Below are 17,711 nucleotides of genomic sequence, written 5' to 3' on the forward strand. Positions count from 1 at the left end.
TAGTTGGTGAGGGATAAAAAGCTACCCAATCAACATTCCCACATGCAGGAATTTGATGAACCAGACCTAACAGTTACAACCCAAAGAAGAAGATAGAAGACTACAATACTCTTCTTTGTTAGAGTCATTTAAAGGATACATGTTCCTTCTGATATCAACTCATTCAAACTTCTTTCTCTCTTCTTAATCAATAAGAGAACTTTATACAAGAAAAGCCGAAGCTTGTAGTAAACAGAAAACGATTATATGCAAGCAGAGTATGACAGCAAAAATGGAGAGAGTGAGAGGGAGCGTGGTAGAGGAGGGATAGGAGGGATGGAAGGAAGGGGCAAGGATAGATGTTCAGCTGATAGTGGATACACTTAGGTGCATAGGCAGTTAAGGTAGTGATGGAATGGGAGAAAAAAGAAGTTCTACCTTCTAATTTCAAAGAAAAAACAGGTAGGCAGGACGGAGATAAATGCACCTAATCTACAGGTAGAGAAGCTAACATAGAAGCAATGGGTCAGCAATTCTGACTCAGTTGAGACATCAAGAATTGGTAGTTTGGATGTAATGGAAAAGAGGATCTACAAGAAGCTGAGAGCTTTAATACTGAGTTGCCATTTCCAGAGGAAGAAGACACTAGATGCTACCAAGTATGAGTAAATGAGTAAAGTAGCATGTTGTGAAAACACAATAAGCGGCAGCAACATCAAAGAAAATTGGCAATAAAAAACAGGGTAAGGTTTGATGAGCCAGAAAGGGGCATACAGGGGTATACAGGGTAAGGTTGATATTTGAAGGCAGGGATGGCTCTGATGGTACTTCCTATAAAAAATTGTTAGGGGAAAAAGGATTAGGTTTTGGAGTCTCTCCAAGAACTGAATCAGTCTTCAGCTTCTTCTCCCATCCATGTCCAGAACTCCAAGAATCAGTAATGAGTGCTTAACCATTTTTGGCTACTAATGATTCACTTGTGCCTGTAATAGACACACCAGTTCACAGAGCATTACCAGAAGGAGTGAGTAAAGGAGGTGGGAAATGGCAATTAGGGGAAAAGTGGGGCAGGATTTGTGAGATGGCAATTAGGGACGGATGAAAGGGAGCAGGGTGAGAGAATTTGGCAATTGATTTGTGAGATGTTGGAAGAGTTAAAACAGAAGGAATAGGAAGGGAAGAATTAGATATTTAGATCATTGGAGAAGCAAGTTAGTGGAGAGGGAGGAATGGAAGAGAAAAGATTATCAAAGGATGAGACAGCCCAAGTAGGTGATAGAATAGATGGGATTACAATTGAAAGGTCAGGAAAAGATGAAAGTGTATTCAAGAAACATGCTTCCAACGACCCCATGCACCCTTGGTTAGAGTTGGGTCTCTTATAGTAGAAATCAGGAAAATTATTAGTTGGAATGTAAGAGGGCTTGGTAGTACTAGAAAGATAAGGGTGATCAATGACCTTTTGAAAAGTGAAAAGCAAGACATTGTTTTGTTTCAGAAAAAAGTTTGCAAAATTGGACAGAAAATGAGTTAGCAGTCTATGGTGTTTAGGGGGAATAAGCTGGATTATTGCCCCTTCCTGGGGAGCATCAGGAGGACTAGTTTACATTATGGAGGACTTAAGGATCCGTTTGGTTGGCAGTCAGAATCGGAATCGAAATAGTCTATTCCCATAGTCTGTTTGGTTCAGACAGGAATGGGAATGGGAATTGGAATCAACAGGAATGGGATTTCATTCCCAAGGGAGGGGCAGGGAATGGTCATTCCCTCAAATGGGGGAATGCCATTCCAGCATGAATGGGAATGGGATTCCAATTCTGCCTAACCAAACACTTGGAATTGGAATAGCCCATTCCGATTCCAATTCCAGACCACTATTCCCACAAACCAAATGGGGCCAAAGTAGTGGAGCCATTGAAAGAGTTGATTGGTAGGTTCTTTGTCTGTAAAGTTCAAAAATTTGGAGGGGTTCACTTGGGAACAATCTCATGTGTATGGACCTAAAAGCTACGTTAGGGAATAAAAACCTATACAGAAACCTCACCTAACAGCATAAGCTTTTAGGTTGAAATGGTATCAGATCCTTTTTGACCATGTAGTCCATTGTTCAATCCTCCTCACCCCCCATTATAATTAATTAAATTTCAGCACAAGGTAAGGGTGAGCCTGTGTTTGTCCATGTTTCAAGCCCGATGGGCTTTCACATGAGGGGATATGTTAGAGAAAAAAAACCTATTCAGGGACCTTACCTGGCAGTTTAAGCTTTTAGGTTGAACAGTTCTTTGACAAGCCAAAAGGAGAGGAACGAAATGTTGGAGGAGTTCTATGCAAAAACAGGTTTATGGGATGGGCCTTGGTGTTTGGGTGGGTATTTTAATGTGATCAGGTTCTCTAATAAAACAAATAATTCACACCTGCAAGTTTCAACAAGCATGAAAAAGTTCAATGAGTTTATAGATTCCCATGAGTTAAAGGATATTTCCCTTATTGCAAGCTCAATTCACCTGGTCAAATCTTTAAGAATCCTCTCTGCTCAAAATTGGATGGATTCTTATTTAACTTAGGGTGGGAAGAGCATTGGGAGGGGATGGTCTCTAGAACCTGACTAAGAGTTACCTAAGACCATTGTCCTATTAGGATAGGGCCTGAAGAGTTGTTGGGTGGTCCTACCCCTTCTAGGCTTGAGAATATGTGGCTAACTCAACCAGATTTGTTCACAAGGTATAGGAGTGATAGAGAGAAGAGTTGAGAAGAATAACATGGAAAGGAGTGGCATTTTACAAGCAGAGAGATGGAAAAGCCTTTGGGTGACAAAATGAAGGTTGGAGGGACCGAGTGGTCAGTTTTGAATTATGATGATGCAAAATTTTTGGGAAGGAATTTTGATGTTGTGGAGATAAAGAGATAGATTCTTTCAATGGATAGATCTTAGGTCCAAGGTCCAAATAGCATTTTTATGGATTTTTATCAAGATTATTAGGAGATTCTGAAAGATAAATTATGCAAGGTGTTTAATGATTTTGTAGATAGACATTTCATTAGCCTAGGCACCAAAGTTACTTTTTAGCACTACTTGAAGAAGTCTAAAGTCGTCCACCCAAAGGATTTTAGGCCAATCAGTTTAGTGACTAGCATTTAGAAGATCATTGCAAAGGTCCTCTCGTTAAGGCTTAAAGTTGTACCTCCTCTTAATATTACTCAATTTCAAGGGGCATTCATTGCGGACAAGTAGATTACCAATCAAATACTCATTGCTAATGAATGTATTGAGGAAATGAGAAGATCTGGTGGCAAAGGTTTTGTGTGCAAACTAGATATCAAGAAAGCTTATGATTTGTGTATTAGTCTTTCCTATAGATGTGATGAAAAATGGTGTATTTGGTGATAAATGGTCTAAATGGGTAGAAGGGTGTTTGCAATCATGCCACTACTTGAATTTGGCTAATGGAATGATGAAGAATTTCTTTCTGGTATGTAGAAATTCAAGACAAGAGGACCCACTCTCTCCCTTTCTCATCACCTTGATAGCTGATGTTTTTTTAAAAATAGTTTCTAGAGTTTATTGAGAAGATATCTGTAATGGGTGGAGAGTTGGAAGGAATAACATTGCATTCACTCATCTTTAGTATGTAGACTATAATAGTTTTCTGCGAAGGTGATAATCTCAGGAGGGCAAGAAATTTGAAGTTGTTGGTTAAGATGTTTGAGCAAATGTCAAATTCAAAAATCAAATTTGACAAAGTTGTATTGCAGGGGTTACACCAAGTTTGGGAGTGCTTATTGTAATAAGCACTTATGAGTGTTTGGTGAAAAAAGCACTTATTTTGAACAGGGGTAGTATAGGTATTTTCAAAATGATGTAGCAAGTCAAGATGGGCCAGAAAGGAAATACGCACTTAAAAATAAGCCCAAAATTTTGGCTTCGAAAATAAGTGTTTATTCTCAGAATAAGAACTTATTTTGGGCTTACTTCCCAAATGCAGATAAGTTCTTAATGGTGTGGTCCCAGCCCAAAATGAATGCTTATTCGAATAAGCACATATTTTTAAGCACTCCCAAACTTAGCCTTAGTATGGTTGACAGTATCCTAGAGTCCATAGCCGGTTCCATTGGGTGTTCGGTCACCTCTTGGCCTTTGAACTACTTGGGGCTTCCTCTAGGAGCCAAGGAGAGGAGATTTGCAATCCAATCTTAGAGAGATTTGTGAAAAGATTGGCAGCATGCAAGAGGAAATATATCTCTCCAAGAGGTAAGAAAACATTAATTTACACTTGCAAATTTGCCAATAATAGTGTTTAGGATACCACAAAAGGAGGCTAAGAAATTAGAAAAAGTACAGATTTCTGTCCTTTTCATGCCAGGTTTCTGTTTCTATCTTCAACTTTCCTAACAAAATTACCTTACCTTTTCCAAAAAAAAAATTAGAAAAAGTACAGAACTTCATGCGGAGAATTTATCCTTACTAGGGAAATGGCTTTAGAAAAGGTAATTTTAAAGAGAAAGATTGTAGCACAAAGTGGTGGCAAATATTCATGGTGTGGAGGGTAATGATTGGGATGTTTGTGTATCTCTTCAAAAACTTCGGCATCACCGAAGAAAGCTACACATGACATTCTTCTTCAATTTCTAAGCTCAGCCATGTATGATCTCTGTTCTAAGAATTTTGTATTACTTTTGAAGGATGTGTGAGTTGGGATTCCCCTATCAAGGACATCTTTCCTTCTTTGTTTGTTGTCTCTTTGTATAAAAAAAAAAAAAAAAAAACCCTCTTGAGGTTCCAATGGGTGGTTGTTGGGATTTTAGTTTTAAAAGGGGATTAATGGATGGTGAGCTTGACAAGACTGTGGCCTTGTTGCTTACTCTTGAGAAAATTTGTTGGGATTCCCCTAAAAAAGATAGGCAAATTTGGACCCCACATCCTAAAGGTCTTTCTTGTGTGCCTCTTTCTTCAATTCTCTTTGTTCCTCTCCACAAGTTCAGTTCTTCCCACTGTTTCAAAAGAACAATGCAGAAAAAAACACAATGGGGCATTTTGCGCCCAAGGCACAAGGCGCAAGGCAACGCCCACGGATTTCCAAAGCAAGGCACATGAATGCAAAAAAAAAAAAATGCTAAAAAGGGAGACTTTGCTGGGCTTCTGTTCCTCCAGCAGTGCTCTGGGCTGTGTAGTCAGAAACAAACAGAAGATTGTTTAATCAGAAATCCACTTCTGAAGCCGAGGTCATCAATTCAGCCATGGATGCCATTAGGAGCTGGTTGTCAATACATACTGAATGCTAAAAAAGTTTTTTGAGTGTGGACTTTTTCTGATCATACTTTTTTGAAAGTGGACTTTTTGTGAGGTCCTTTTTTGTACAGTTACTCGTTGTACACAGGACCAGTTTTTTTTTTTCGATCAGCAAGAAATTTTCATTAATAATAGAGAAATTCAGTTACAATAGATAAAGATTGCAGAGGAACATTAATCTGAACTGCAATCTCCAACAATCAGTTACAATTCTGCCCAAGACAATGAAGATCTATTTGCCCCTTGTTTTGCTAGGGTATCCGCCACCTCATTTGCATCCCGTTTGACCCAACCAAACTGAGTGTTAATCCTTCTTGCAAGTGTGTTAATTTCTCTGAAGATAAATTTGAGTTTCCAAGGTACTGATGTGATGTTTTTGGCCCAAGAAATGACCAATAGTGAGTCTCCTATTTCTAAATATGTTATTCCTATCTGCTCAGCCATCTTTAGACCTTGAAGTAGGGTTAGAGATTCAGCCTGTATTGAGTCACCAAAACCTATTGGTCCTGAGTAGAGTGCCACCACCACACCCAAATAATTTCTAAACACACCCCCTATGCCTGCCCTTCTGGGTTGCCAAGAGAACTCTCATCAAAGCTCAGTTTTAGTTTGTTCAATGCTGGTGGCTTCCATTCCATGGTTACAAGTACTTTGGGTGCATCTGTTTGTGCTACTTCAGCCCAATTTCTTAGGATCTCATTTGTGGAGTAGTTTCTGAATATCTCCATGGCCTTCACCCAATGTGCAGTTTTGATTTTTATGGCTTCAATAACTTCCTCCTTTATTTTACTTTTTCCAGAAAAAATTCTTAGGTTTCTTTCCTCCCATATAGTCCATACTGTAGCTGCTCTTACTGCCTTCCATAAGCACTTTCCTCTTTTCTTCTGTTGACACAGGAAAGAGGGGCTGAATAGACTTACGACATCCTATGGGGGAACCCATCTGCATCCAAAGAGAGAACAAACAACATTCTAAATACCAAAAGCAAAAGAGCAGGATAAAAGTAGGTGGGTTAGGGTTTCACCACAACCCAAACAAAGGACACACACGAGGAGAGAGGCAGTTTTTTTGCCTCCTTTTCTATAGCACATCACAAGTGTTAAACTTCCCTAGGAACACTTCCCAACAAAAGGCTTGTACTTTTGGAGGGATCGGTTTAGACCAGATTTCTCTCACTGGGAAGTTCACCCGCATAGGATCATTGTGAGTGAGCAAACCAAAGAAAGATGCACAGGAAAATAAACCATCAGAAGTTGGGGACCAAACTCTACAATCAGCTATAGATTGGTCCAAGTAGACCCTCTCAAATGTTGAAATCAGAAGAAAAGCAGTCTTTTGAGAATAAAGGACTGTTTAGAACAGATGCAGAAATCAAAATAAAACAACAGAAATCGTTCTTCTAAGGAAGAGAAGATGAAGAAGAAGATGGCGGCAATAAGGGTTCAGAGAAAGAGAGTTTCGAACCTTAATCTCTCCTCTTACACCGCTAACACTATTTTATTAAGTTAAACTTTAATAATTTACAAAGAGGCCCTTAGTTGGGAAAGAAATTAAAAGAACATAACATAGAAAAAATAGGCCCAAAATAAGGCCCATTACAACAAAGAACATAAAAGATAAGAAAGGATAAACAGCCTATGGGCTATTCGGCCCATCTTCTCTACACTCCCCCTCAAGCTGAGCATAGATGTCAATCATGCCAAGCTTGCCAGTATCATGCCAAAGTTTCTCCTTGGGAATGCCCTTCGTGAGAAAATCTACTAACTGTCCTCCAGAGGTGATGAAAGGAAGACATACTTCACCAAAAGCCACTCTTTCTCGAATGAAGCGTCTGACAACTTCAATATGCTTAGTTTTGTCATGTTGTACTGGGTTGTGAGCAATGTTGATGGCGGCCTGATTATCACAGTATAACATCATTGGCTTGTCATGCTCAATCCCCAGTTCCTCCTTCAATGATTTTAACCACAATAGTTCAGAAACTCCATGTGCCATGGCTCTGTATTCAGCTTCTACTGAAGATCGAGCAACAACAGATTGTTTCTTGCTTCTCCAAGAGACAATATTACCAGCCACCAAGCTGTAGTACCCAGAAGTAGATCTTTTGTCATCAATGTTTCCAACCCAGTCAACATCAGTATAGGCTTCAAGTTTCATATGGCCATGCTTGGCAAACAGAATTCCCTTTCCAGGGGAGCCCTTCAAATAACACAGGATTCGCTCTACTACTGCCATATGAGTATCCCGGGGAACATGCATGAATTGGCTAATGCAACTGACAGCATATGCAATGTCTGGTCAAGTCATGCATAGATAAAGAAGTTTTCCAAAAAGTCTAGAAGACTCCTTTGTCTTTTAACAATATTCCATCTGAAACAGAGAGTTTATGACTCATATTAATAGGATTAGAAACTGGTCTAGCACCCATCTTCCCTGTTTCAGAGAGCAAATCGAGAACATACTTCCTCTGAGAGATAAGAATCCCATCCTTGGATCTAGCAACTTCTATGCCAAGAAAGTATCTCAATTCCCCCAGATCTTTGATCTCAAACTCTGTATGGAGGAAAGATTTGAGATCATTAATTCCTGAAACATCATTACTAGTCACAACAATATCATCAACATACACAATCAGGTAAACTGCTAGGAGCCCTCTCCTCTTCACAAAGAGAGTATGATCAGACTGTGTCTGTACATAGCCAAAGTTAACAAGGGCAGCCCTAAACCACCAAAACCATGCTCTAGGGGACTGTCTTAGTCCATAAAGAGATCTCTTCAGCTTGCATACCTTTCTTTTCATATATGTTTCATACATCCCTGGAGGAAGAGACATATAAACCTCCTCATGTAATTTTCCATTTAGAAATGCATTCTTTACATCCAATTGATAAAGTGGCCAATCAGAGTGAGCAACCAAAGATAGAATAACTCTCACATAGGTCATCTTGGCAACAGGGGCAAAGATCTCCAGATAATCAATCCCATATGTCTTTGTATAACCTTTTGCAACCAGCCTAGCCTTGTACCTCTCAATGGTGCCATCAGCATGATATTTGATAGTAAAAACCCACTTACAGCAAACTGGATCCTTCCCTTCACGCAAATCAACCACTTCCCAAGTGTCATTCTTGTGCAGGGCATCAATTTCGGATCTCATAGCATCCCTCCTGGAATATTAAGAGCTTCTGACACAGACCTAGGAATTGGGTTAGAGGCAACAGAAGAAAGGTAGGCAAAATATGAAGGAGAAAGCAAACTATAAGAAAGGTGTTTGGAAATGCAATGTGCAGTACACTTCCTTTTTCCTTTCCTAATAGCAATAGGAATATCAAGGTCTGGGAATGATGGCTCCAAAGGGGCTGAAACAGTACCTGTTGTCTCATCTGTAACTGAAAGTGCATGAGGCTCATGTGTTGTAGGGGAAACAACCTGCTCATTTATGGATCTTTGCCTTTGATACATCCTGGGATTAAAGAGAGGACGAGGAGGTAAAGGGGGAGGAACACTAAGATAGGAAGAGTGGAATGACTGATCCTCCCTTTATTCATTTGAAGGAGGAAGAGACTCAATAAAAGACTCAATTGGGAGAAGAAGAGGAAGAGCAAAGACCTGTGACAAATCCTCCCCCTTTGGACAATGTCCCTCCATAGAGGAATCATAAAAGGAAGAAAGCTCATCAAAGGTGACATCCATTGTGACATATCGAGTACCAGTTTTTGGATCAAAGCAACAGTAACCCTTCTGTGTGGGGGAATAACCAAGGAAGATACACTTGTGGGCTTTTAGTTCAAATCTATGTCTTTGGACACTAGGAATATGTACATAACAAGTACAGTCAAAGACATGAAGAGGAATAGAAAAAAGCTCCTTGTCCAGATGAAGGAGATTGAAAGGAGACTTAAACCCCAAAACCCTGGATGGCATACGGTTTATAAGGTAGGTAGCAGTGAGAACAGCATCACCCCAAAACTTTGTAGGAACATGTGAGGCAAACAAAATACTTCTTGCAACTTCAACAATATGTCTATTTTTTCTTTCAACAACTCCATTCTGTTCTGGGGTCCTAACACAGGAGCTTTGATGAATAACCCCTAAGTCAGAGAGATAGCAGGACAAGTTCTTCTCAAAATATTCTTTTGCATTGTCATATCTGAAAATTTTAATCCTGGTATCAAACTGGGTTAGGACAAATTCATGGAATTGCCTCACAAGTCTAGGAACTTCATCACGGGATTTCATCAGGAATATCCAAGTAAACCGAGAAAAGTCATCAATGAACAAGAAAAAATATTTGTAGCCACCCATAGAGGGTAAGTGGTAAGGCCCCCCACACATCAGAGTGCACAATATTAAAAGGAGAAAATCTTTTATTACTCAAGGGATAACTATTTTTACAATGCTTTGACAGCTCACAAGACTCACAATGAAGACTGGACAAACTAATTCCCTTAAACAGTTTAGGGAACAAATGACTCAATGCAGAAAAAGAAAGATGACCCAAACAAAAATGGCATAACTCGACTGATAGACTCTGTAGATATAGACCCAAAAGCAGCTTTTCCAGGTTGTTCAGGGCACTGTCCCAGAGTATCAAGCAGGTATATTCCATTCGCCTCATGGCCACTCCCAATCACCTTCTGAGACTCCAGATCCTGAAAAACATAGTAGGAAGGGAAGAAGGTTACACAACAGTTTAATGACTTAGTTAGATTACTTACAGATAACAAGTTTGTATTTAGTCTAGGTACATGAAGAGCAGAAGGTAGGAACAAGGAATCTGTAGCCTTGATGGTTCCCTTGCCAGAAATAGAGGCAAGATAACCATTAGCTAGGGTGATTTTGTCACATCCAGAAAGTAAATCATATGAAACAAACAAGGTAGAAAGGTTGGTCATATGATCAGAAGCACCTGAATCAATAATCCAAGGGATCCTACGATTACCTGAAATGGTTGCATGATTGGCAAAAGCCCGTATACCTGAATGAGCAAATGCAGAAGAGGCTGAATTTTTTGAAGGGTTGGAAGAAGAAGTCACACCCTCTAGGTAACTGATCATCCTCCCAAACTTCTCATATTCTGCTTTCATGGCTGCTAACTACGCACTAGCTGTCATCTCTTCAATATGGCACTTGTCACTATCTAGACCAACAGCAGTATTAGCACTCCCTACCCTTTTATTGTCATGCTTCTTCTGAGACCAAAGAGGTAGAAGCTCAGGATTTAATTTCCAACACTTGTCTTTAGTGTGTTTTGGCCTTTTATAATACTCACAAACAAACGCTTTCTTCCCTGAGCCACTAGGAGTCCTTGCAACCCCTTTGGGTTTCACTCCCATATTAGCAAAGTGATCATTTAGACCAGCCCCTTGAACCAGGACAATCCTTCTGCTCTCTTCACTACTTACCAAGGCATATACTTGTGAAGTGAGACACTATCCTTGGATAAAACACTTTGTTTTGTAATATCATACTCTGGGTTTAGTCCAGTTAAGAAGTCAAACACCCTGTTTCTCTCAACTAGTTTTCTGTAGGTACATGCATCATTAGTGGTGTCCCAAGTTACAGCTTCTATCAAATCTATTTCTTGCCACAAAGACTTCAGTGTTGAGAAGTATACAGCTAAAGATTTCTCCCCATGTCTTAAATTCTTCACATCACTTCTCAACTTGTAAGCTCTAGCCACATTTAATTTTTGGGAATAGGTTTCAGCAACACTATCCTAGATTTCCTTTGCTGAATTCATCCACAAATAGTGCTTGACTAATCTGTGGTGCATTGAGTTCACAAGCCACCCAATAACAGTATAATTTTCTTGCATCCACTTCTCATAAGATGGATCATCTTCTGAGGGAGCCTTTTTGCTCCCGGAGATAAAACCCCACTTTCCTCTACTACAGATATGAATCTTTACCGATTGTAACCATGCCAGATAATTAGTTCCATCCAGCTTGACTGTGGTCATAGTCAGTAAAGAGTCAACAAAGGCTCCCGAAACCTGCCCGGATTTAGCAACATTCTTGTTTTTAATCTCTGAGGAGTTCATCACTTTAAACACTTCAAAAGGATTTCAACCAACTTCAAAAGACACCGAATGAAGATGGAACAAGGACTGTGTTAAGCCTACCTCAATGCAGCAGTACCACAAATCTGAGTCACACCCGAAAGCAGGGAGAAACAGCCGCACCTTGTAGACTACACGGAACACCAACCAACTTGGTTCGGTCTTCAAGAAAGAAATCAGAAAACCTCCAAACACTGATCACCCAATCCAAATACCATGCGGAGCTCGCAAACAGATTTCTCTAGGAAACTAAGGTTTCGGGCAGTACATTTGAATCAGCCAAAGAGGCGACACAGTCAGTCCACTTCTCTCCAAAAACCACTAACAACTGGGCAGAATCGAGTCCTTAACAGTCCGTACGTTTCAGTTCTCCATACACACTGTGTATGGAAAAAAAAGGTGAAAAAGAGGGAAAAACAAGTCTGCTCTGATACCAAGAAGAAAAACAATCTTTTGAGAATAAAGGACTGTTTAGAACAGATGCAGAAATCAAAATAAAACAACAGAAATCATTCTTCTAAGAGAAGATGAAGAAGAAGATGGCAGCAATAAGGGTTCAGAGAAAGAGAGTTTCGAACCTTAATCTCTCCTCTTACACCCCTAACACTATTTTATTAAGTTAAACTTTAATAATTTACAAAGAGGCCCTTAGTTGGGCAAGAAATTAAAAGAACATAACATAGAAAGAATAGGCCCAGAATAAGGTCTATTACAGCAAAGAACATAAAAGATAAGAAAGGATAAACAGCCTATGGGCCATTCGGCCCATCTTCTGTACAAAATCAAAAGCACTAGAGACTCACATTCATTTTCCCCCAACCCTCTTCTAAAACCAAAATCCCAAGAGATCCTTAAATCTGAAAGCACACCAAACCTAGCAACAGGTTTGTTTTTATGGTTTGATAAGGAGTAGAGGTCTGGGAATTTGACCATAAGAGGCACATCCCCAACCCAAAGGTCTTCCCAGAATAAAACTTTGTTGCCACAATCAACATCAAACCTGATAAATTGAAGAAAGGTTGGATATACCTCAAAGATTGCCTTCCAAGGAGAAATTGGAGCTGCATTGGGGGCTAGTTTTGCATCCTAGCCGTTATTTGCTTCACCATGAATGCTTTTAGTGACCCTATGCCACAACCTATCTTCTTGACAAGGGAATCTCCACAGCCATTTCCCTAGAAGGGCCTTGTTTTTCTTTAATAGATTCTTTATACCTAATCCACCATGTTCCTTAGGGTAACAAACTTGCTCCTACTTCACTAAATGATCTTTCTTTTCATCACCTGGTTCCCACAAAAAGTCCCTCATAATCTTCTCCAACTTCCTAGCTATTTTCACCGGGATCTTAAAGGTGGAGAGGAAATAAGTGGGTAGGTTTGCTAGGGTTGATTTTATCAAGGTGATTCTTCCACCCAAGGATATGTAATTTCTCTTCCACATTGTCAACTTCTTGGTGAACCTCTCTACCACTGGTTTCCATAAGCTTTCAGCTTTCGGATTCCCACCCAAGGGCATACCTAAATATTCTAGAGGCCAATTTTTCACTTCACATCCTAGCAAATTTTCCATGGCTTGGATGTCCCCCCCTTCAATGTTGATTCCAGGTACACAGCTTTTTCCCCAATTGACTTTCAGTTTGGAGGCCTGTTGAAATTCATCTACCAATCTTTTCACATTCCTTAAACTGGATTCATCACAATTTTCACAGAAAATGATTATGTCATCAGCAAATTGCAAATGAGGCACCACCACTTCTGATCTACACAGGACCAGTTATTAATACAATCATACTTTACCTTCTTTCAAAAAAAATGCTAAAAAAGTTTCAAAATGCCAAAAAATGGCAACATAATATTAATTAAACATATAAATTTAAATTTTAAAATAAATGTTTGAAAAGGCCTATTATCTCAAATTAAAATAACATGTAAAACATATTTAAAATGAAATTTAAAAATAAAATCAGGCATAACATATGAAACATATTCAAACATGTAAAACTCACAATCTCTTTATTTTTCCCCAATTGCATTACTTCAAATAGCTAATGTTATTAAACATTACGCATTTCTGATTTTACGAGCTGCTTTTGTACCAATCCCTCAAGGCAAGCCCAAACAAGTCCATATTAGGGTCATAAATTCTTAATCCCTATAAAAAAGATTTTATAATTTTCATTGTCTTTTAAAAATATATTTTATTAGGATGAATGAATAAGCAATATTAGCAAATATTAGACTTTTGGAGCATCGGCGGACTTGTTAGGGCTTGGTTAGGGTTCGGAAGCTCCACCCCCAGCCTAGCTGATAGGCATAAAAAAACAGAAAATGAGCAAATTTTCAAAAGGAGGATGCCCGGGCTGAAGAACAAGGTGCACCAAGTATATGCCTTGTGAAAGTATTGTGCTTGGGACCTAGGCATGGCACATACCCTAAAATGTGCCTTTTAAATCACTAGTTCATCCTGTCAATTGAAATTTGATGTAGGGCTACCCCCCCCCCCAAATCCAGTGCTTTTTGTGGAGAAGTTTACTGTGGTAAGCTACATGCATTGGATAGTTTGCAAAAACAGAGACCCTTTCTTTGTGCATCCACTAACCAGTGCATTCTATGCAAATCTAATAGTAAGAGTTGTTGCCACCTACCCCTATTCATTTGTTACATGCATTTGGGAATGATTTTTTTTTCCTTCTTTGGGTGTAGATAGAACTTGCCAACAAATCTCAACAATTTGTTTAACTTGGATATATTTGTTTGGTCTAGAAAAAGGGGTAAAATCTAGTGGAGATGTACTAAGGCAGCATTGTTGTGTACTATTTGGGGTGGATAATAGTTGAAAACAGTTCACTTGATGTACGGAACTGTTTGAGATTAGATGCAAAACAGAAACTAAACAAACAAGAGAGGAAGGGAAGAGAGAGAGCTGGCGGCAATGAGTGTTAAAGAGTGAGAGTTTCGAACTTAACCTCACTCTAACACTCTAAACATTTTATTAAGGTGTTAATCTTTGATAAATTACAGAGAGGCCCTTGAGTGGGCAGAAAAATACAAAAAACAGAACATTATAGAGTATGGGCCCAGAATAAGGCCCATAACAAAGAGAAACATAACATAACATGAAATGACAGTCTATGGGCCATTCAGCCCATCTCCTCTACAGGAATTTACTAATTGAAGGAGATTCTAAGATGGTTGTGGAGTGGCTACCAGATCTGGATTCTGTTATTTAGTGTTATAGGGATCTTCTAAATAAAGCTACTTGGCTAACGAGTAATAAGGGATAATGACAGTTAGATTTCAATGAGTGAACAGATCAGCAAGTGTAATAGCAAACTATTTTGCTAAACAAGGGGCCAATCAGAAACTGTTATTTTGGGCTGCTTTGTAATTGTTTACTCTTTGAGAAAGTGTTATTTTGAAGGGAGATCGAATCTCACACCTCTCTTTAGGCTGATTGTAAAGATTTTTCTCCAATTCATAAAATCTTCATTCAATTATCAAAAAAATAAATAAAATTGTTGTGGACTATTTAAGGAATGTCAGAATTTTTTTACAGAGAGAAGTGTATAAGCAATGAAAGAATGTGTAATGACTAGGCTGATATGTTAGGCTAAAATATTGGACAGTTTTGCATTTTTTCTTTTGATGATATTTTGACAAGAAGGCCAATGGTAGAAGACAGCTATTCAAAAAACAAACCAGAACCCTATGTTTGGTTACCTCCTACTGAAGATTTTATCAAACTGAATTTAAATGGAAATGGTCAAGGTAATCCAGGCCCCTCTGGTATTGGGGATATTTAGAGATAAAGATGGTCATATTGTTGCTTTGTACTCAGGTCCAGTGGGGGAGGGGGATTCAATTATAGCTGAATTCCTTGATGTAATTCAAGGCTTGAATGGAATTTGACTAAGTTGAATAAGTTGGTGGTGGGAATCTATCAAAATAAATAAATAAATAAGTTGGTGGTGCGATGGTTAAAGAACAGGAGTCTGCCATTTGGGTTTATAGAGATGAAATAAAGAAGCTTAATTGGTTAACCAGCAACATGACCTTAAGAATACAATGAACAAGAAGATCATCTAATGGATTGGCTGACACTTAAGCCAAGCAAGGGGTCAATTGGTATCATCTATATAGGGCTCAGTTCTAACCTGTTTTTATGTTGTTATGTGAGAGGCTGCATCTCCTAAGGAGGAATGTACTGATTGTATATATTGTTATTTATTAATAAAATTCACTACTATTACCTATCAAAAAACATAGATCTAATAAAAATGGCAGTATCTCCTGGGGCTTTGAGGATTGGTTACTAGGAGGCCTTGGACTGCTGCTTGGCCAGTTTCGGTTCTACTATGGCTGGGCGTTTTGCCTGGTTGGGGCTGGGTTTCAAGGGGAAGGTTTTCTAAGCTGTAGCTGGTTCTTGTTGGGTTGTGAATGTCTAAGGAGAACTTCGCCATTTTTTCCCTTTTTCCTTTTTGTTTCTTGGGTAGGTTTCATACCCCCTCTTTCATTCTTATTTTCTTTTCTTTCATTTTCTCTTTTCCTTTTGGGCATGCTTCCTGTAAAAGCTTTTACAATTAATATATTTCTGTTACTGATAAAAGATCATAAACAATTCTAGAGCCATAGAAGTGATTACAAGGAAACAAAACATGTGATAACAAAGAAGCAATACCAGTTGCCATTCACTTGAGCCTGCACCAGAGTGCACAAATGTAATCCATAACCAGTGATATCAACTTTCAATGGTTCTCCATTCTTTTCACCAGGAACGCCACTCCATCCAAGAGGAACAATTGATGTGGCAGTCCTTATAACAGGGGATTCTACTATATGGCCAAGCTCTACAGCACCAGCAATTGTAAGGCCAAGCCATTGTTGTAAATGTGGAAACTGTGGTAATTGTTCGATTCCTAAGAACAGAGAAGCAGTACCACACATGCACAACTCATAGATTCTGCAAAGAAAAGGAATCAATCATAATAAAACACAATAATGAATATATATATATGAGCAGTCAGCAGACATAGCTTGCCTGTAACAACCTGCATCAAGGATAAAAGAACAACTCGATTGCAAAAATTGAATCAATACTTGGTCAATTTTAGGATCCTGACCTCGATAACCAAGATTTTGTTTAGATGTCCATTATTTTTTTTCTAAATTTAGCATAATATTTTCTTTCTTTTGAATGGTATAATTATATTAATAAGAAGAGAAGGAAATTCCCCCAAAAAGAAGATGCAGGAAAAGAGGAGAAAGGCTGAGACACAGAATGACTACAATACAAGATTACATGTAAGTTGTAACATAAAATTTTTTTATACACACATGAAGATGTCAAAAAGCCCAAGCCTAGAACAGGAACTAGAGGATTTTTGTGAATAAATGTAGAGCTCTGCAAAGAATTTAAAGGATATCAGTTCCTTTATCACTGAATGGCTTTGGTGCTCAACAAATTCAACAGTGTGACTTGAGATTTTGATAATGAGTAGAATGAATTGACTAGAAAGATCTATATAATTCACTTTCACTTCACATTCCTTTTATTTTCTTTTTCTTTTCTTCTTATTAGTTTTTTTTTTTTTTGGTTTGAAGGAGCTAAAATGGTGAAGACAACATGCTTTTTTTTCTTTTCTTTTCTTTTTTTTTTTTTTTTTTTGGGGGGGGGTCAATTCCTTTTATTTTCTTTTTCTTTTCTTCTTATTAGTTTTTTTTTTTTTTGGTTTGAAGGAGCTAAAATGGTGAAGACAACATGCTTTTTTTTTCTTTTCTTTTCTTTTCTTTTTTTTTTTTTTTTGGGGGGGGGGGGGGGGGGGGGGTCTCATTCCCTTTTTTTACAACTTCACGACTTGCACTTTTAATAAAATTACCTTTACTGTCAAAACACTCCACGCTACTGTCCAATAAAAGCTCTGAAGTACACCACTATCCACACCCAAGACATTGGACTAAGTAAATACAAAAACTAAAACCAGAAAACATCAAACTGGCAAGTGTCTAATATGTGAAAAGGTGGAACATTTGTTTCTTAATTGTAAGGTTGGGTAAAAGATTTGGGGATTCCAATGGAGGGAAGCTACCCACTAAGATGAGGAAATGAGCCAATCTAACTTTCATTCAAGTAAGAAGACTTAAAATGTCATTAGGGCAAGTCTAGTGAGTGTATCCTGTTCTTGGGTATGAATCTTTTTTTCTGGATCAATAACAGAAGCATTTTATTAGAATTAAGAAAGCAGATACAAGTACAGAAAGGCACAGGGAGAGGTAGACACTCTTACCTCTCCCCACATAGAGAAGAAGGATTACAACTTAGCCCAAAACATTTGATCCCTTCCCACCCCTTGTTTAGCAAGTGCATATGCAAAGGAATTATCACTTC

At 38.6% G+C, this 17,711-nt stretch overlaps 1 protein-coding gene across 1 annotated transcript in view; it reads right to left on the reverse strand.

Annotated features, from left to right (window-relative positions):
• LOC148874475 (lipase class 3 family protein) overlaps positions 1-17,711 on the reverse strand; it is an 82,974-nt gene that overhangs the window by 24,335 nt on the left and 40,928 nt on the right. Inside the window, exon 10 of the mRNA XM_088965313.1 lies at positions 16,005-16,286. Coding sequence (XP_088821439.1) covers positions 16,005-16,286 — 282 coding nt within the window. The remainder of the gene's footprint in view (positions 1-16,004; positions 16,287-17,711) is intronic.

This window comes from Nelumbo lutea, chromosome 1 (genome assembly GCF_056320005.1).
Source record: "Nelumbo lutea isolate HS-2025 chromosome 1, American lotus-T2T, whole genome shotgun sequence".
NCBI classification, from domain to species: Eukaryota; Viridiplantae; Streptophyta; class Magnoliopsida; order Proteales; family Nelumbonaceae; genus Nelumbo; species Nelumbo lutea.